Source organism: Sebastes fasciatus, chromosome 2, assembly GCF_043250625.1.
Source record: "Sebastes fasciatus isolate fSebFas1 chromosome 2, fSebFas1.pri, whole genome shotgun sequence".
Taxonomy (NCBI): Eukaryota; Metazoa; Chordata; class Actinopteri; order Perciformes; family Sebastidae; genus Sebastes; species Sebastes fasciatus.
In genome coordinates, this window is record NC_133796.1 from 30,766,454 (window position 1) to 30,787,789 (window position 21,336).

Here is a 21,336-nt window from a genome sequence, read left to right on the forward strand (position 1 = left end):
GGTAATCTGCAGTTGTATGTATCAACAAACTCAAATACTTTGAAAAAGTTACTGTATATGTGTGTCTACAGTGATAAAGTCTTATGAAGACAACTGTCCAAAGTAGTACAGGATGTAATGAAGGTGATCCTCCTGTCACAACAGCTGGTGGATTAATAGAGAGTATTTTGGGCCTCATTCACAAAGCGTTTCTTAAAATTAACTTGTGTTTTTGAGCTAAACGTTTATTGAAAACTAGTGTGGAAATCATAATAATGCACTACCTCTTGACCTTGCACATATGCTCAGGTATAGCCGATCATGAATAAATGCATTTTTTTATACATACATACGTGTTGTTGCTGGCAGACATCCTGGTAGTGAAAGGTCTGCTGGGAGAGAGGAGTGTAAACAGTATAAGCACTTTCTTTTAGGTGTGCTTAATACACAAAGACAACAACAGAAAACTGTTCCAGCTGTGTGAGTTGTTTTGCAGAAAAAAACAAGGGGGAATAACCCAAACAAATAAAAATAAAATGAAAGTATTTCCTCCTTTAATGCCCCATTTCACATAGAATATGCCTGATCCTTGTTTTAAGGGTGTTTAAGACCTTTGATCATGATAGTTCAGAACATTAGTGACCCAGCAGCTCTCTGTAGTGCAGTGTATTGGGAAGAAAAATGTTTACTTTGGAACTTCCCCTTAAAGGGACTGTTTGTAACTTCTTACACGTATACATCTACCGGGTCGGTGTCCCATTTGCGCTCGCGTGTGGCTACGCTGTTCAGACAAGACTCCAACACAAACAACACGGAAGCACCAAAACCGCAAAGTTATATCTAGTGAAGCCCGTCTGTTAAACAGTGTTGGCCGCGGTTGGAGGACGCAGGGGAGACCGTAGCTTTGGTCTCCAGGGCCGGAGTCTCTGCTGTACTCTGCTCCGCTGCTTGCCTGCCCTTCACTCAGCTCGCTCCACCACTACACGTTCATGCGCGCACACTACACTTCATGTCTATTTAGAGCGAGCAAGCTCGAGCCCAACGCTGACTTTCGTGACTTAACGGCAGACCCACAGGTGTCGCTGTTAACAAGCATTTCTGATTCTTACAAACAGTCCCTTTAAGTCCTCTATACATAACAAAAGAGGGCATCAGTCTTTTATTAGAGGCAGACAGACTATTATAATATCGAGATGTTGCAGGTTGATACAGTTCTTACATGTGTAAAAACCTTGGTTTGTTTTGGGTTGGTTCAGTTAAATAAATCGCTACAACGCTTTCATTAATTGTCAGGTAACAACATAAAAGTGTGGACCTCCAGTGACTGTAACTCCGCTGCGGTTCCTCCTCCCGACCAGCAGGGGTCGCTGGCGGGCACGTCGCCCAGAAACCCGCTCCTCTCCCGGAAGAGGAGGGCCGAGGGAAACGACGCTAGAAAAAACAGTATTTTTTGTAGACTGTCCACAAAGTGTTGAGAGTTTTCTTTTGCTATCTAGATAATCCAGGTAGTTAGGAGCCGACCAGCAGCCTCGGTGTATCGGTAGGAGGACCAGCCTCGTCGTGTAACCATAGAGACCAGAGACCAGAGACCAGAGATGTCCGTCGCGCCTCCCAGTCGCTCCGCCGCCGGCTGGCCGCGCAGCGGGGCCGGACAGTTCGGCAACAAATACATCAGCGGGCCCGCTAAACCACTCAGTCTGGAGAGGACCATCAACCTGTGAGTCCACAACACACAACACTACACCGCTGCTACCAGCAGCTGCATGAGCCCGCTGGTTAATCAGTCCAACCAGCTCAATCAGATCAATGTGCGCCAGTAACTTACAGCGCCATGCTGGAGAGACAGCCTGATCATCACACCAGAGATACAACAATGAGATCAAGAGTGGCCACAGGCTGGACCTGATGCTTCACAACTATACTATAAGAACAATATCATATAGGACGCTTTCATTGTTTCACTCAATAGTCACAGAGTCTCAGACAATGGTATCGATTATAGAGCGGAAGTAGTTAGTCGATTGATCAAATAGTTGATAGACAGAAAATTAATTGACCACTATTTTTTATTATTATTATTAATCGTTTTAAGTATTTTTTTTAACCAAATATGCAACCAAAATCCATAGCTTTCATCTTAGCAAATGGGAATATATGCTGGTTTTCATTGTCTTCTATATTATTAAACTAAATCATTTTGGCTAATTTTAAACAGGCAATTTAAATGTCAGCTTTGGGAATTTGTGGTACGTACTTTTTAAGATTATTTACATTACATTACACATTTATCATTTCATGTAATTGATAAAATAATCAACAGATTAATAATAATAATATATAAATATTTGTTATCAAGGAAGGCTACAGAGACCAGTAAATATTCACATTTTAATCGTTTTAAGTTATTTTCTTTAACCAAATATGCAAACAAAATCCATAGGTTTCATTTTATCAAATGGGAATATATGCTGGTTTTCATTGTTTTCTATATTATTAAATTAAATAATTTTGGCTAATTTTAAACAGGCAATTTAAATAATAATAATAACAATCTTTATTTGTATGGCACCTTTCTAAACATAGTTTCAAAGTGCTTGCACAGATACAATGAAATACAGACAAAATAAAAACAACAATAAAAGAACAAAACATAAAGACCAAATAATGAGAAAACTAAAGCCCGTAACCAGTGGTATCAAAACAATAAGTTACTACACATAAGCCAAAAGAGGACAATATAAGGTGTGGGAAAAGGTGCACCAAGCTGTTGCCTTACGGAGTTAAAAATGCCTTTTTTATAAAAATGTTTTTTTAAAAGAGATTTAAAATTGGTAGTAAATAAGTAAATGTCAGCTTTGGGAATTTGTGATACGTACTTCTAAAAATTATTTATATTACATTACACATTTATCATTTCATGTAATTGAGAAAATAATCAACAGATTATTAATAATAATAATAATAATAATAATAATAATAATAATAATATATACATATTTTGTTTTATCAAGGAAGGCTACGGAGACCAGTAAGTATTCACATTTTAGAAGCTGGAACCATAATCAGTTATCAAAAAAGAAAATTGTTGCTGATTTAAAATTAAAAATGTGGCATTTAAAAATCTGAAAAAAATATTTGAATTAAGACCCAATCATATTATCTATGGCAGCCAAAATCTTGAATACAATTTTGTCTTATTGCTAAAACAATTAGTTGTTGTAAAGAAAATTAATCCGCAGTAATTTTGATAATCATTTGTCATTCATCGAGCCTAATATTTGCATTTTCTTTTGCCTTTGAAATTTGAGGATTTTCTCCTTTCTCTGTTTTTATATAATTTAAAATGATCTGGTTTTGGGACTGTTGGTCTGACAAAAGAAGCCATTTGAAGTTGGCGTTCCATCATGTGTGTATCTGTGCTTCAGGTACCCTCTAACCAACTACACATTCGGCACCAAAGAGCCTCTGTATGAGAAGGACAGCTCGGTGGCTGCTCGGTTCCAACGGATGCGGGAGGAGTTTGATAAAATGGGAATGCGGAGGACAGTGGAGGGTGTCCTCATTGTCCATGAACACAGGCTGCCTCATGTGCTGCTGCTGCAGCTGGGCACCACTTTCTTCAAACTGTGAGTAGTTGATGTTCGGAGGCTCCTGCATGAAGCCGTGTTGTTAGTCGTAACAGTCGTCTGACAGTTTGCGTCTCTGCTGCAGGCCCGGGGGAGAGCTGAGTCCTGGAGAAGACGAGGTGGAGGGTCTGAAACGCCTCATGACGGAGGTAGCTACTTCACAGCACAGTTTAAGCTTCTTATTGCCGTGGTGATTGTGGAGTTTACACGTAGTAACTTTTGATTTGATGTTAGATCCTTGGACGGCAAGACGGCGTGAAGCAGGACTGGGTGATCGACGACTGTATCGGCAACTGGTGGCGCCCAAACTTTGAGCCTCCACAGGTTAGTAAACACAGATGACGGAGACAAGTTTTGAGAATTGAATTAAATGAAGGAACATTTTTAATAGATAATGTTATTTTCAATATTTTAATTGAAAGCAGTGTAGCATTAACAGATCCGTATTGATTCAGCAGCTTCTGGTCAGCATCTGTTGTGCAAGTTATGCAAGTCACTGTGGTTTAAAATATGTCTGGAGATATTTATTTTTTATGAATATGCAATGATTAAGAGATGTATACAACATTTTAAGACATGTTCATAATCATACTTACTTTCACTTTCATTGCTAACCTAACATGAGAACTAATCCAGAGTTGTGTTTTCTTGCAGTATCCGTATATTCCAGCGCACATCACCAAACCTAAGGAGCATAAGAAGCTATTCCTGGTTCAGTTGCAGGAAAAAGGTCAGTATATCACAACGTAACTTGGGAAATTATTGTATTTTAACTTTGATGTTTAAAAAGTTCTGTAGTATCATTGGTTCTTGTTTGTAAACCTGTGATTTGTGTTTCTACAGCGCTGTTTGCCGTCCCCAAGAACTATAAACTGGTGGCAGCACCTTTGTTTGAACTGTATGACAACGCTCCTGGATATGGACCAATCATTTCCAGTCTACCACAGCTATTGAGCAGGTATTGTTTATGTCATTGTGGAAGTAGCTAAATTGAACTGAAACACCTGTTTTTTTTTCTGATGATTGTCACTGGATAAATTAAAAACAGAAGGGCTGGAATCAAATATTACAAGAATTGTCTGTATCAAGGATTTGATGTGTTAAATTGCTGACAAAAACTGTATCATCTGTAACTTTTCTAGCTAATCAGTTAGCATGTATCTTTCATGTTTGGAATGTAACATAATAAAAACATTTTATCAACACCAGTTAACACAGTGAAAGCACAATGAATATAGAGACTACTAAAGAGTTTTTTAGATAGTGTCCATCTTTCTGAAGTGTCTGATGACAACACCGAAGACTACACCACAATTTATTTATATACTCCTGGAAGCAAAAGAAGACGTATACCTGTACTCACAGTGTTTGTAGATAAAGATTGAAGGCAGCGGATTACGATAATACCTAAAAATAACAGTAGTATGTGCAGGAGTATGTCACTTGTATTCAAGTTTCGCAGCCCTCTGATGCACCAGTGACACATTCAGGTGTGCAGAGAATTTTTTTGTATTTTTTGTATTATTATTTTTACTTTAAATTAGCTGAAAGGGGTTTATGGCAAAAAGCTAAATTAATATTGCAAGAGAATGATCTGATGGTGCTGGAGCAATCCCCCAGAGCAGGAAATGACACCAGCAAGACTCCTGCATGAACTCTGAAACTTAAAGGAACAATGTGTAACATTTTGGGGGATCTATTAGCAGAAATTAAATATATTCATAACTGTTTTCATTAGTTTATAATCACCTGAAACTACGTATGGTTGTGTTTTTGTTACTTTAGAATGAACCCTTCATATCTACATAGGGAGGGGGTCCTCTTCACGGAGTCTACCATCTTGCTCAAACCAAACACCGGCTCTAGAGAGAGCCTTTAGTGTTTTTACGTTACTGAAGGCCACCGTAGTTCTTGTGAAACTGCGGTAACGTGAGCCGCAGAGTGCAAAACCGTGGTGCCGCCGTCTGACTTCCGTTGATGCTAAAGTAGTGTTATTACGGTAAGGACAGCCTCTTGGCGAGACGAACGGCGTTACCACGGTTTTGCACTCGGTGGCTCACGTTACCACAGTCTTGGAAAGAGAGGAGTGAGCAGAGGGGGACTCAGATGCCACTAAATCCTACACACTGTTCCTTTAAAGGTGCCCTGTGGAGCTATCCTGTATGTTTACATTCACCGTTTCCACCAAAACTCATTGTGTATTCTTGGGATCAAACATGTACTGAATGCATTTCCTTCCCCATAAAACATTTGCAAAACTGATTCTTTTTCTGAGTATTTTTAATCTGGTATTGTTTACACCAATATTTGCTTGCTGGCAGTTTTCTTCTTGCCTGCCTTTTATTAAAACATTTCTACAGCACACTCAAAAAGCAAAATACCTCAAAACTCCACAGGTAACCTTTCAACAGAGAAGAAAATAAATAAAATTATTGTGAAAATCATCACATTAACTGAATTTTTTAATAATTATCTTTTTATAGGTTCAACTTCAGTTACAACTAACATGAGTGAACAGAAGTACGTCTGGCTGTCTCTGTGAGTGCAGTGCTGTGTGAGTGAAGATGAGAGACTGGAGAAAAAAAACACTTCTCAACTTTCACAAAAGAAAAGCTTGTCATGTCAGGTATATTGACAGTTCACAGGTGTTTATACAGTTACAAGAAGAAAATGAAAAAATGTCATGCGTTTGTCCTTTTTTTATATTGAGACACTGCTAGTTTTTGTAGTACACAAGTCTATTCCAGTGTGTGTTAAGAATCTGATCTTATGTTCTCTCAGAGGAGGCCAATGTTTGATAAAAAAACAAAAAAAACTCCATCATTGCGTTTCCTGTTGTTTTAACCTGTAACAATGCTGTGTTTCTTTCCTTTTTAATAAAGCAGTCCTTTGAATATGTTTTTATAAAGTCCAAAGAGCAAGTGAGTGGCTGACTGGCTCTGATTTTGGTTATTTCTCACTTTCTAATGTGGCCTGCATGATATAATATCCATTTATCCGTTCTCTAAACCGCTTATCCTGTTCAGTCATCCCAACACACACTGGGCAACATTATTACACTCTATTATACTATTATATATATTGTAAGAGTCAAATCAGATGAAAACAAATCATCATAATAATGCCTTAATAGTACATTGTTCTCGTCAGCAGTATTTTTTTTTATTGTTTTAAACTTTGTGGTTCTGCAATGCTGCAGACTTTGGCTGTGGGACTGTGATTATGCACACTACAGTATAGACTGGAGCAGTCCCATTGTCTTGCGGCTAACATAAAAAGTTAAACGATACAGTGGTTATAAATTATATAGTATATCATATATATTTGAAATTTAAGAACAATTCTGCATTTCAATCTTAAATGCTGCCGAGCAAGATTGCACTCAAGAATATTTGCACATTTGAAATATAGGTATGTTCAGATTTTGAATAAGGTTAATTGCAAAGTAAGTTATTCACTTATAAGAAATGTGCTGTCTATCCATCTATCTATCTATCTATCTATCTATCTATCTATCTATCAGTGTTTATTGGGTACAATAAACATATTAAGAGGAAATAAAAATACAGGCAAAGTACTGCAAAAGCCAAGAACATGAATATAGAATAGAAAACTTGCAATAAAAATATGAAAAAGATACGTTGTATGACGTCATTTGCCCGCGACGCACGGGCCATTTCACAGCTCGTGTCTAGAAGGGAACCTGAAAACTGCGAAATCTGATCTGAGAGGTGCAAAACTCTCGCGAGACTCGCTGCCCGACCCGATCTAACCTTAACCATCTCGCGAGAGTTTTCCCAGCTTCCGGGTTCCCTTCTAGTCACGACCCATTCCACTCCTGTCAGTAGTGTGAATGTTGTCACATCTGCTCATATCCTGCGTGTTGAGCTGGTTTCACACATCAGAAAGTGTCTATGATGGCGTCTAAACGTCGAGCAGGTGGTGACAGCATGAGAGCAGACAAGAAGAAGAAGAAGAAGGAGAAGAAGAGTTGTTGTGAGGAAGCAGCTGAGCTGTGTTCAGTAGTAGAAGAGGAGCAGGTGAAGAAGAGAGTGCAGGAGGCGTGGAGCCAGAGGACTCCTCTCACACACGGTCAGTTACAGAGTTTATATAGTACTGTACAACTAATGAAGTCACACTCAGTCAGAAGAGATGTGATCTCTACTACTTGAACCAGTCAGTGTTTGTGTGACTGCTTGTTGCTCTTTGACACATTATAACTTCCCCACATCATAAATACAACAGCAAAGCAAATATACCTGAGACAGGTGACCTTTAGACAAAGTTAATGCTCAAAGAAAACCAGCTAGTTTGACCATCAGCATACTAATTTACTAAAGTCCTATGTACACCTGGGACCACCACAGATACCAGTAGTTATTGCAAGTAATTAAATTATTAAAATAATTAATCATACACCAGCAATTTGGTAAAAAAGTTAACAAGAATTACAATTTAAGTGAAAAGTAATTGCAACTAATTTGGCAAAACTGTCATCTCATCAATATACATATTGTATTTTTATATTTTGTATTGTATTATCTTTTCATTAGCACCTATGGGATTGTCACAATCTAAATCCGTTGTACTACACAATGACAATAAAGGGCTGGATTCTTGAATCTTGAATCTTGAAAGTAGTCCTGACTTGGACTCTAGTCTCTTTACTGTTGTTTTGGTATTTTATGCTTTTTTTTTGTTTAAATTTGATTATATTTTCCTTCTAATAGGGTGATATGAATAAAATCCTCTCTTACAGTGGGCAATATGTCATTTTATATCATATATAAATTGCCTTGCAGTGATTTTTCTGAGAAAAAAAAAATTAATATACTGTTCATGGATAACATAACCAGACAGGAATAATATCTGTTTGTGGGATATATTGCCATAAAACATCATTGTGCACAAATTTTTAGGGATGCACCGATCCCACTTTTTCAGTACCGATACCGATATCGATACCTGGGCTTTTAATATCGTCCGATACCGATATCAGTGTTAATAATAATCAATTAATAAGCTGTATGCCTCACTGTGTGTAAGTGACTGGGATCATCCTTTTATGTGTAAGGCAACATCAGTCTTGACTTAAACATTACTTTCCTAACTTTGTAAAACAAAATGTAACAAATAGATACATAGATATACATTTTTATTATTTTAATTAGTATTTATTATTACAATAATGAATCATACACCAGCAACTTGGTACAAAAATCTTCAGAATTAACTAAATCTACAATTTAAGTGAAACGTTTTTGCAGCAACAAATTTGTCAAAACTTAATCAGGAATCCAAATTCCATTATATAACGTATGTATGTATATAATAATATATAGTATATAAACATAGAATTGAATTGAATAGATCGGGCCTATTGTCACCGATATCCGATCCAGCTATTTTAGTCCGTATCGGCCCGATATCTGATCCAGTATCGGTGCATCGCTATGCACAACTATCTGATACGTCCAGAGATATCAGCGGTATGGCAAAACCTCTGATGGTAGACACATTTATATTCTCATGGTATAAATTGACATCTTCTGATATGTCTAAAGTAGTAGCAAGTAGTTGCCCTGAGACTCTGTTTAGCAGAGCCTTTATAAAAGCAGAGGTGAGTTATTAGTCAACATCTCAGGTGGACACATTATATTTAGTTATTTGTGTGCAGGGGATCTGGAGCTGGACTGCCACCCTTTCCCTCACTGCGTCATCAAGAACTTCCTCGGCAGCGAGACCTTCGTGGAGAACCTGCAGAGAGAGCTGCTGGAGCTCAACTTCCACGAGAAGTCAAACGATCTGTACAAATTCAAACAGGTGTTAATATAAAACTGACCTTCTCACTGATTTATTCCTGTGGATTTGTGTTGTTTTTGTCTTATTATCTAAACTGTGTTGTTGTTCCCACACAGTCGGATGACTTGAAGAAGAGAACAGAGCCACATATCGCTGGACTGAGGTAAAAAATAACTTGTGTTGTTGTGTTTGTGTCCGCAGAGTCAAACAGGATATATGTAGAGAAAGTACAGAAAGGTGAAGTGTGGATAATAGTTGGTCTCACCATGAGCTACAAGTGGAATAAAAGTGCTTTGAAGAGATTCTGTCGGGTGGGAAATATGCTAACAAACTTGTTTTTAATGCATATTTTTACTGCAGCTCATCTGTTCTGATAGAATTTAATTTAATGGTCCTACTCCTTCGCCATAAATTAAAGAATAACTCAATATTTATCATATAAACTTTGTGGTAGCCTGTACGTTCACGTCCACGTTAGGTCAGATGATCCTTTATTACATGTTGATGTAAAGTGTTACAGCAGCAGAAGGACCTGCGGTATCTCTCTGTCACACTGCAGGTGAAGCAGCTTGTCACTGACAGAGCTATTTAACAACGCACGGGGAGACGTAGCGCTTTTTGTAGTCCATCTTTGGAACATTGTAGTTTCACCACGGCAGACTCACGTCACTAACATCCGCCGCCGTTGCATCATAATTACGGAGCCTATTGTAAGTGCAGTCGGATTCTCTTAACACCGCTGTTGTCTTTTCCTAAGTCTTTATGAATTATCCTTCTCCTCTTTGGTGTGGTTAGGAAAAGACATTAGGATGTAATTTTTTGACTTTTCGACGCAGCTGCTCTCTCTAGAGTCAGTGTTTGGTTTGTCCGTTCTGGGCTACTGTAGAAACATGGTGGACTGCGTGAAGAGGACCCGCTCCCTATGTACAGTGCCTTCAGAAAGTATTCAGACCCCTTCACTTTTTTCACATTTCGTTATGTTGCAGCCTTATGCTAAAATCAATAAAATTACTTTTTTCCCTCATCAATCTACACGCAATACATCACCATGACAAAGTGGAAACAGAATTTTAGAAATTTTTGCAAATTTATTCAAAAGGAAAAACTAAAATATCACATTGAGTTAAGTATTCAGACCCTTTACTCAGTACTGAGTTGAAGCACCTTTGGTAGCGATTACAGCATCGAGTCTTCTTGGGTATGACGCGACAAGCTTTGCACACCTGGATTTGGGGAGTTTCTGCCATTCTTCTCTGCAGATCCTCTCAAGCTCTGTCAGGTTGGTTGGGGACCGTCGGTGGACAGACATTTTCAGGTCTCTGCAGAGATGTTTGATTGGGTTCAAGTCAGGGCTCTGGCTGGGCCACTCAAGGACATTCACAGAGTTGTCCATAAGCCACTCCTGCGTTGTCTTGGCTGTGTGCTTAGGGTCGTTGTCCTGTTGGAAGGTGAACCTTTGGCCCAGTCTGAGGTCCTGAGCACTCTGGACCAGGTTTTCATTAAGAATATCTCTGTACTTTGCTCTGTTCAGCTTTCCCTCAACCCTGACTAGTCTCCCAGCCCCTGCCGCTGAAAAACATCCCCAAAGCATGATGCTGCCACCACCATGCTTCACCGTTGGGATGGTATTGGGCAGGTGATGAGCGGTGCCTGGATTCCTCCAGACATAACGCTTAAAATTGAGGCCAAACAGCTCAATCTTGGTTTCATCAGACCAGACAATCTTGTTTCTCACAGTCTGAGTATCCTTTAGGTGCCTTTTTGCAAACTCAAAGCAGGCTTTCATCTCCATCTGGCCACTCTGCCATAAAGCCCAGATCGGTGGAGTGTTGCAGTGATGGTTGTCCTACTGGAAGTTTCTCCCATCTCCACACAGGATCTCTGGAGCTCAACCAAAGTGACCATTGGGTTCTTGGTCACCTCTTTTACCAAGGCCCTTCTCCCCCGATGCTCAGTTTGGCCGGGCGGCCAGCTCTAGTGAGAGTCCTGGTTGTTCCAAACTTCATCCATTTAAGGATTATGGAGGGCACTGTGCTCTTGGGGACCTTCAATGCAGCAGAATTTTTTCGTAGCCTTCCCCAGATCTGTGCCTCGACACAATCCTGTCTCTGAGCTCTGTAGGCAGTTCCATCGACCTCATGGTTTGGTTTTTGCTCTGATATGCATTATCAGCTGTGAGACCTTATACAGACAGGTGTGTGCCTTTCCAAATCATGTCCAATCAATTGAATTTACCACTGGTGGACTCCAGTCAAGGTGGAGAAACATCTCAAAGATGATCGAGGGAAATGGGAGGCATCTGAGCTAAATTTCAAGTGTCATAGTAAAGGGTCTGAATACTTAAGTAATTGTGATATTTCAGTTTTTCCTTTTTAATAAATTTGCAAAAATGTATAAAATTCTGTTTCCACTCTGTCATTATGGTGTAGATTGATGAGGGAAAAAAGTAATTTTATCGATTTTATCATAAGGCCATAACATAACAAAATGTGAAAAAAGTGAAGGGGTCTGAATACTTTCTGAAGGCACTGTAGATATGAAGGACTCATTCTAAGCTGGTGAAAACACAACCATTCTTAGTTTCAGGTGATTAAACACTGATGAAAAGTTATGAATATTATATTCCATTTCTGCTAATAGATCCTCCGAAATCTTACACACTGTTCCTTTAACTCACTTATAACTTGTCCTGAGAGAACAGCTCATTGTCACGCTCATGTCAGCATTGTAAATCCAGTGTGATATTATGTGAAACACATGAGGTGTAAACATACTTTTAGCCTCTAAAACCTTCAAATCAACAGGGCAAATTCTGTATTTGTCATCAGTGTCTGTCTGCGTTGATAAGTATAAAGGTTGTTTAAGTCAGTCGCGCAGGAATTATAAGGCAGAAATGCTGACATTGGCCCAGTGGTAGTGAGACATGTTATTTATGAGCTCCACCAGGTGGAGCCAGAGATCACATCTGCCTCCTTATTATTCCATCGCCTTCATTTAGTGCTGTTGATTCTGTTAGCATTATCATGTGGCCTCGAAGGATTGTACAGTGAACTCATTGGAAAATGGACTCAGGTGCAGCTGCTCACAGGGGATCCTTGTTAGAGCAGAGGGACTGTTTCTTAATCAGTCTGAAAGCCCCAACATGTACACTGCTGTAGTAACTTACAGTGTGCTACCCTTGTGTTCACTGCAAAGATTAGCACTGGATCCAAACAAATTACTAGAGATAACAAAGATGTTATTGTAGAATTATTGTGCAGCAAAAGCTGACAAACACGCCAAGAGGTTCAGTGTTTGAGCCAAGTCCAAGGAAAAACAAGATCTCAGTGTTTAAATCAGGACGAATATGAGCTGGGTGTCATGTCTGAACTTTCCTTTATTTATGTGCAGTTCTTTCTTTACGATTATGACAAGCAGTATTTATAGTGAGAGACTGCAACATGTAATTTCTTCTAAATACATAATTGTGATTATATATACTGTGTTGCACCTACTGAAGGAATACAGCCATGGGGAATAAGAACCATAATTAAACACACAATAACGGCCTCCTCTTGTGATCATCTATTATTTATGTCACAACAAAATGTCACGGTAGGTTTGAGCAGTCGAACCATCTGTCTGTGTGGTGAGGCTTTCAAAATGTCTCATTTTATACAAGGTTAAAGGTTTTGGCCACATCGTCATATAAAAATAAATGCTTTCCTGTGTCTTGTTTTCAGGACGGCACTGTTTGGGCGTTTCCGCTCCTGGCTCGGGGAAGTGTTGGGGGTTGAACTGGAGCCCACAGTGGATATTTCTTGTGCCAAATATGAATACACAGGTGAGCTTAAAATGTTGCTGGCAGGACTCATGAGATTTTTGATGACTAATCTCCCGTGAATTTTCCTTTTTTTTTTTTTTTCGATATGTGACGTTCTCTTTTCTTTCCAGATGTGCTTCTGTGTCATGATGATGAACTGGAGGGGAGGCGCGTTGCTTTCATCCTGTATCTAGTGCCTCCATGGGAGAGCAGCGACGGAGGAAGCCTCGACCTCTACACAACAGACAGTGAGTGTCTCACTGTGTGTGTGTGTGTGTTCTTGTAAAGCTACCTTTGTGAGGACCAATTTCAATTTTAGACCTTCAGAGTGAGGACACATTTGGAAAGTGAGCACATTTTGGCCGCACCTCACCTTCGGACAGAACTTCAAAGGCCTGTTTGAGGGTTCAAACTTGGTTTTATGGTCCAGGTTAGAATTCGGTTTAGGTTAGGGTAAGGGCTAGGGAATGCATTATGTCAATGAGTGTCCTCACAAAGATAGAAGTACACGGCTGTGTGTGTTTGTGTGCATTTATGTGCTTCCAGACAACACAAGTCTTGTATAATTTTCATATTTGTCTTCAGGTAATTTCCAACCACAGAGTATAGTGAAGTCGCTCGTACCCTCTTTGAACACACTCGTCCTCTTTGAAGTTTCTCCAGTCTCCTTTCACCAAGTAAGAAGTATAACCCCTCCGGCCTTCATTATCTTCACTGTTGAACCAAAGAATCGTCTGTGATTGCAGATCAATAACAACGTGTGTTGTGTTTATCCAGGTGTCAGAGGTTTTGACGCAGGATAAGTGTCGTTTGTCTCTGAGCGGCTGGTTTCACGGGCCATCTTTGGAGCGTCCTCCTCGCCACGTAGAGCCCCCCGTCTCACGGAGTCCACACTTACCGAGAGATGTGAGTTTGGTCAAACTTGCACGCCATCTTTATAGGAAGACATTTTTTGGAAATACACTTAGTTGCTTTTCCTGCAGAGAGTTAGTTGACCAGACCGATACCTTATGTTTGCAAATACAAAGCTACAGCCAGTTAGCTTAGCTTAGCATAATCACTGGAAACAGGGGGAGACAGCTAGCCTGGCTCTGATCAAAGCAAGGTTATAATAGTTTAGAATTTTCAATTAGTTTTTATTTTAGTTTTGACTTTTCAATTTCCTTTTAGTTTTAATTAGTTTTCAGAATGTGTTTGCTAGTTTTAGTTTAGTTTCAGTTTTTTCAGAAAGGTTTAGTTTTAGTTTTTATATATTTAGTTTTACAGTAGTATTAGTTTTATTTTGTTAGGGCCAGGTATAACGTCTCAGAAGTATGTAGTTACATTTACAAATATGTAGAAATGGCCATAATGTTTAATTTTTGCACTACTTTAGTGAAGCAATTGCGGCACAGCGTCATCTCCTGGAAGGTCAAATCCATTACATTTCTGTGGTTCGATGTCACGAGAGTTGACGGAAATTCATGCCGACTCTTTTGGTGGTGATATATTATAGTTAAAAAACTGAAATGAATTTTGTTTATTTTAATTTGTATTAGTTTTTACCCAGGCAATATAGTATCAGTTTAGTTTTAGTTTTTATTAAAAGATTTAGTTTTTATTTAGTTTCAGTTTACTAACAACATTTTTCACTGCTTATTTTTGCTTTAATTTCAATTTTAGTTCGCTATAATAACCCTGGTTCAAAGGTAACAAATTCCACCTACCAGCACCTCTAAATCTCACTTATTAACACGTTATATTAAGTTTGTCTAAAGGGTAAAAACGACATGTTTCAGTTTTACGCCAGACTATTTCCTGGCCTGGAGCAGTGATTTCTTGAATAGGAGCTAAGCTAATCGTCTCCTGGCTACAACTTCATATTTAACAGACAGACGTAAGCGTGGTATTAATCTTGTGAATAAGTGTATTTCTTCAAAATGTCAAACTATTCCTTCAACGGACAGCCTACGTTTCTGTTGGTTGTGTTCATGACAGGAAACGTTGCTGCTGGAGTGGATCAACCCAGTGTACCTGGACATATCCTACCAAGAGCAGGTTCAGGAGGAGTTTGAGGACAGCTCTGAAATTCAGCTCAAAGATTTTCTCAAGGTAACTTCTGTTTAGTTTTTTTTCTGCCTTGCATTGGTCCACTCTTTCCTCTCGGCTGATTCTGTGTCTGTCCGCAGGAGGAGAAGTTCAGGGAGGTGAAAGAAGCTCTGCGACTCGCTCAGATTCAGTGGACGAAGAGAGGTCCGCCTAATAAGAGGTAGGACATGTTTCAAAGATCATTTAAGAGCATATTAAACTAAGACTGTGATTACAGGTGCTGTATTTGTGTCCATTTAGATGCTATGAAGCGGCCTCTCTGGACACCCTACCTCAGTGTGTGAGTGCATGCTGGGAGCTGCTTCGTTCAGAGTCTTTCTTCCTGCTTCTCTCCAACTTCACCGGCCTTCGATTGCACTACCTGTGTCCTGCCGATGATGACGAGGAGAATAAAGATGAGGAGAAAGAGGACGCACAGGGCGGAGAAGCCACGGGGTCCTTGACCGAATCGCCACCAGCAAATACGAGCGGAGAGAAAGGTGTGTGTGTGTGTGTGTGTGTCAGCGTGAGTCGATTTCTTCAGCCAACCCAAGTCTTTACAGCTGTTACAGATGTGTGCTTTTTGACCTTTGTTTGTTTTAGAGCTGAGCACACCTGTGTGTTGTGGTGAACTACGTCGATGGTCTCATGGCGGCTACACGCTGTTGCATGATGCAGAAGCAGCGCGGGCAGAGTACGCTCTCGACCTTGTTTTACCTTTTTGTGGTGCGGGTGAGTCCACACACACGTACACACACACACACACACACACACACACACACACACACACACACACACACACACACACACACACGCCGACGAGCACACAGGAAGAGCAAACCACTCAATCTTCTTACTGATTTTCTTTCATAGACTGGCAGTCAGAGTTTGGGGGCTTCACTTGTTACGTTGCTAATGAAGAGGATGAGGAGGTGAGTATTGATTACAGTGTAAAGTGTAATTGTACACGTGTGGTCATTACTTCATTATCATTATTGCTTTGGTTTCCTGCTCATCGCAGCTCCTGACGGTATATCCAGAGGATAATTCCCTCGCCCTCGTCTACAGAGACAAAGAAACCCTCAAATTTGTCAAACATGTCAACCACAAAAGCTCCTCTGCATCTGCTAACAGCTCTACCTGCAGAGCGTTTTATGACTTCTCTTTTGTGTACTACGAATAAATAAATGTGTCTATCCATCTTGTGGGTTTCTTGACATCTTTGTTTCATCTTCCTAAAGGTATTGTGTACATTTTAGGACACTTGAGCTGGGGGTTGAACCACCAACCTTTTGATTACTGGACCAGCACCAGTTACTCTAAGTTACTCGTTCATTTTTAATAGATATAGTTTAGGCATACCTATTTGCAAATTCCCCTAAAAATCTGCTGAGTTATAGTCAGATTAGACAGATAGCTCCTTTTTACTGCATCTTCATTTCATGAAAATTATAAATTGAAGATTTTGGTTGAATTGGCATCGCCATTATTGCAGTTGACATCAGCCTGCAGTGTGTGTGAGAAGACGAGTGAGTGTAGATGGGATGAGACAGTTCCGTCCTAAATTAAACAAGAGCTGGGACGGATGTTGCAAATTAGCATCCACTATAAACACTACAATACTTGCATCGGATAGCTTTTTTCAGTTTGTCTATGTATATTGTATCTATCAAAAAAAACATAAATAAATTAACTAAATCATTACACATTACAGTTTATCTGCTATTAACATGGGAACATGGGCAGTGTGCAGTCAGAAAACCATCATGACACAAAGCAATGGATGTGAAGAAACATTTTTTCTCCTCTTGGTCTGGTTTTTAATGAGGACATGGAAACAGTTTGGTTCACGTAAGTAACTATAGGTAAAAATTGTTTGTGTATGCTGAAAAAAACCCCCCACTGGATCTTCTTTAATTGTAAGATCGTTGGATATGAGCTGGAAAATGATTTTTACATCAGAGAATGATGCTGATGTCTTTTGACACGACAGTGAACCCATCATAATCAAACAGATACACAAACTTTGTCATTTGAGCCAGATTTAGTCTTTTTTTTTAAAAATATATTTTCAACAAATATAGCCTACATGTTTTTCATGTCATGTTTGAACAGCATAAAAAACACTTTGGCAAAACCCCTTCCATGCCAATTTTATTTATTTATAAGTAATTCTATTGCATAGAAAAGTATGTCTCAAGTTATGTCCAAGAAGGCATGCTGAAATATAGCAACTAGGGACTGTAACTAATAATCATTTTCATTATTGATTAATCCCTGACTCCTATCTAACCCAACAGTCCAAAAGTCATTGATATTTAGTTTATAAAACAGAGGAAAAACTAAAAGTCTTCAACCTGAAAAGCTGGAAATCAGAAACGGGTAGTAGGTTTTCACGTACAAGGAATTTACATCGGTGTTTGGTGCATAACAATAAATATAGTAGAAAAAATACAAATAAAAGCAAGTACTGCAATAAAACAACTACTAACTACTGCAATAAAATTCCATTATTTATGAATTAATTAATGTATTTTTAAATGATGTACCTACTGACTGTTTTATGGTGTTTTTTGTAGATCCCTTTTCAATTTAAACTATTTATTGATGGATTAATATTTCATTTGTAAATTATTTTTAGAATTCTTCTTTTTATCGCCCATTAAAATGTCAAATAATTAATTACTTTGTAATTCAGTCCATTTATTCATAGATTAATAAATCAATTTGTAAACAAATTTATTAATGGCTATTTTTATTTTACAATTCATTATTAATCAATTAAATGCTTTATTACTATTTACGTGACACTTGCGGTCCTCCATACAGCAAACAGTCAAGATGCATAAATATGAAAAAGTACAATATATCTGGTATAACCTTGAAGAATGAACAGTTTTGTACAGGAATTTGCAAATATTGTCCATTTAATTTGAACTTAATTTGTCTATATAAAAAGTTTCTGATTAACTTTTTGTCGATCGATAATTGATTAATTTATTAATTGATATTTCATTGTTGTCATACTTTTGTAATTGCCATACCTGTTTTGCATTGTTATGGATTTTTCAGCAGGTTAACAGCTGTTAACATGAATACAAACAGCACATATTGCCACATTAACAGGTAATACAGAAACTGAAACTACAGAAACACATACCAAACATAGGAGAGTGGAGAAAATCAATTTGACAGCATAGTGTTGCCATAAAGTGTACATATCATAGTACTTATTTAGTCACTTTGACCAAACAGTCTGTCGTCCTCAGCCACTTCTTTGATGTCACTGATTATTTTAACCATAGACACAGATGATTTTAACAGTTTTGTTGTTGTTGCATTATATATGTCAGTGGTAAGGAATAATAACAGGGACATGTTCATGTTAAAGATATGTAACTGCGATGTTTTAGTTTTTTTTATTGAACAAATTCAAATTTACAAACAACATGGCTCATAGATCATTGCATTAGAGTAAAAGGACAAGATGCATACAGAACAAGAACAGATACAATATGTAAAATTATACATGAAAATAATAATAAATTAAATTAAGGGCTAGGGCTGTACCTGTAATTCATATTCTTCTATTATACTAAGAAGTTTCAATGCATTTTTGTTTTTCTTGACTTTAAGGGCTTTTATGTAAGAAAGAAACTCAGAATGAAACACATTAAACTTAGGTTTCACTTCCATAATTTTTGATTTGTGCAAATAAAATTTTCCAAGAATGAGAATGTTATTCACCAGAAAGTCATCTTTGTTATTGTCCATGACAAGACCATAAACAATGTCCTTTTGAGAGAAGTTTCCCAGATGAGAAACTTTTGGGAAAAGCCAGTCATGTATATATTAAGCCATTAAGCTCCAGAATACATACAATGAAAAAATAAATGATCAGTAGTTTCAGTATCATCACAAAATACAGTTATTGGTTTCAATTCCAAATCGTTGTCGCAACCAATCACTGGATGTTTACCCCCCTTGGTCTTTGTTATTATGCCTAAATGGGTTACAAGTTTAACTTACTTCTGTGTTTTACATAGAGCTATGTGAACATGTGATTTATTGCTATTTATTTTACATTATTTATGTTTTTTAATATATGTACATTATGTATTTTATTTTGTTTTCTGGGATTTTTACTCTCAGTACTTAGTATCCTTTTGTGTGTGTCATGATACATGGATGTTATAATGTCTGTCTAACGAATCTTTTGTATTATTATTATTCCCCCAATACAACCAAAACAATCCTGAGTCCCAGGGAGAGTAAAGAAGGTGTCCTTATAGATGCCTGATTAAAACCTGTATTCTTAATTCAATTTGTGAATCCAGATATTTATTTCTCTTTTTAAACTGCATTTTAAAAATATAATTTTAAATTCCATTATTTATTTATGAATTCATTAATATATTGTATATGTCCATGACAAGTCCATAAACAATGTCCTTTTGAGAGAAGTTTCCCAGATGAGAAACTTTTGAGAAAAAACAGTCATGTCTATATCAAGCCATAAAGCTGCAGGATACATACAATGAGTAAATATAATATCTGATGTGAGTAAATAACATATCTGATGTGAGTAAATAACATATCTGATGTGAGTTAATAACATATCTGATGTGAGTAAATAACATATCTGATGTGAGTTAATAACATATCTGATGTGAGTTAATAACATATCTGATGTGAGTTAATAACATATCTGATGTGAGTAAATAACATATCTGATGTGAGTAAATAACATATCTGATGTGAGTAAATAACATATCTGATGTGAGTTAATAACATATCTGATGTGAGTAAATAACATATTTGATGTGAGTAAATAACATATTTGATGTGAGTTAATAACATATCTGATGTGAGTTAATAACATATCTGATGTGAGTTAATAACATATCTGATGTGAGTAAATAACATATCTGATGTGAGTAAATAACATATCTGATGTGAGTTAATAACATATCTGATGTGAGTAAATAACATATCTGATGTGAGTTAATAACATATCTGATGTGAGTAAATAACATATCTGATGTGAGTTAATAACATATCTGATGTGAGTTAATAACATATCTGATGTGAGTTAATAACATATCTGATGTGAGTTAATAACATATCTGATGTGAGTTAATAACATATCTGATGTGAGTTAATAACATATCTGATGTGAGTAAATAACATATCTGATGTGAGTAAATAACATATCTGATGTGAGTAAATAACATATCTGATGTGAGTAAATAACATATCTGATGTGAGTAAATAACATATCTGATGTGAGTAAATAACATATCTGATGTGAGTTAATAACATATCTGATGTGAGTTAATAACATATCTGATGTGAGTTAATAACATATCTGATGTGAGTAAATAACATATCTGATGTGAGTTAATAACATATCTGATGTGAGTAAATAACATATCTGATGTGAGTAAATAACATATCTGATGTGAGTAAATAACATATCTGATGTGAGTTAATAACATATCTGATGTGAGTAAATAACATATCTGATGTGAGTAAATAACATATCTGATGTGAGTTAATAACATATCTGATGTGAGTAAATAACATATCTGATGTGAGTTAATAACATATCTGATGTGAGTTAATAACATATCTGATGTGAGTTAATAACATATCTGATGTGAGTTAATAACATATCTGATGTGAGTAAATAACATATCTGATGTGAGTTAATAACATATCTGATGTGAGTTAATAACATATCTGATGTGAGTTAATAACATATCTGATGTGAGTAAATAACATATCTGATGTGAGTTAATAACATATCTGATATGAGTAAATAACATATCTGATGTGAGTTAATAACATATCTGATGTGAGTAAATAACATATCTGATGTGAGTAAATAACATATCTGATGTGAGTAAATAACATATCTGATGTGAGTAAATAACATATCTGATGTGAGTTAATAACATATCTGATGTGAGTAAATAACATATCTGATGTGAGTTGCCCTACATTTGGATTCCTACATTAAATATATAAAAAAACACTTCCTTCCTGTCAAGACGTCTT

The 21,336-nt window shown here is 37.4% G+C and overlaps 2 protein-coding genes across 4 annotated transcripts; both read left to right on the forward strand.

Moving 5' to 3' along the window:
- The first annotated feature begins 1,382 nt into the window (after nt 1-1,382).
- On the forward strand, nt 1,383-6,530 carry nudt21 (nudix hydrolase 21). Of its 3 annotated transcripts, none has more exons than XM_074618783.1 (7): nt 1,383-1,696; nt 3,405-3,605; nt 3,691-3,754; nt 3,840-3,929; nt 4,260-4,335; nt 4,449-4,563; nt 6,089-6,530. In XM_074618783.1, exons 1-7 carry the CDS (start codon nt 1,575-1,577, stop codon nt 6,108-6,110), a joined length of 690 nt encoding a protein of 229 aa, XP_074474884.1. In that variant the 5' UTR covers nt 1,383-1,574; the 3' UTR covers nt 6,111-6,530. The 3 variants fall into 3 exon arrangements, with proteins under 3 accessions (XP_074474884.1, XP_074474867.1, XP_074474874.1); XM_074618766.1 differs by lacking the exon at nt 6,089-6,530 and adding an exon at nt 5,391-5,867; XM_074618773.1 differs by lacking the exon at nt 6,089-6,530 and having other exon boundaries at nt 4,449-4,813.
- An 882-nt stretch (nt 6,531-7,412) lies between these two features.
- Nucleotides 7,413-16,473, forward strand: ogfod1 (2-oxoglutarate and iron-dependent oxygenase domain containing 1). Its single transcript, XM_074618795.1, has 13 exons — nt 7,413-7,697; nt 9,283-9,428; nt 9,524-9,570; nt 13,130-13,230; nt 13,341-13,457; nt 13,795-13,886; nt 13,987-14,115; nt 15,187-15,300; nt 15,378-15,457; nt 15,538-15,776; nt 15,880-16,008; nt 16,150-16,208; nt 16,298-16,473. The coding sequence occupies exons 1-13, from the start codon at nt 7,520-7,522 to the stop codon at nt 16,457-16,459; spliced, it is 1,593 nt and encodes a 530-aa protein (XP_074474896.1). The 5' UTR covers nt 7,413-7,519; the 3' UTR covers nt 16,460-16,473.
- Nucleotides 16,474-21,336: the final 4,863 nt, after the last annotated feature.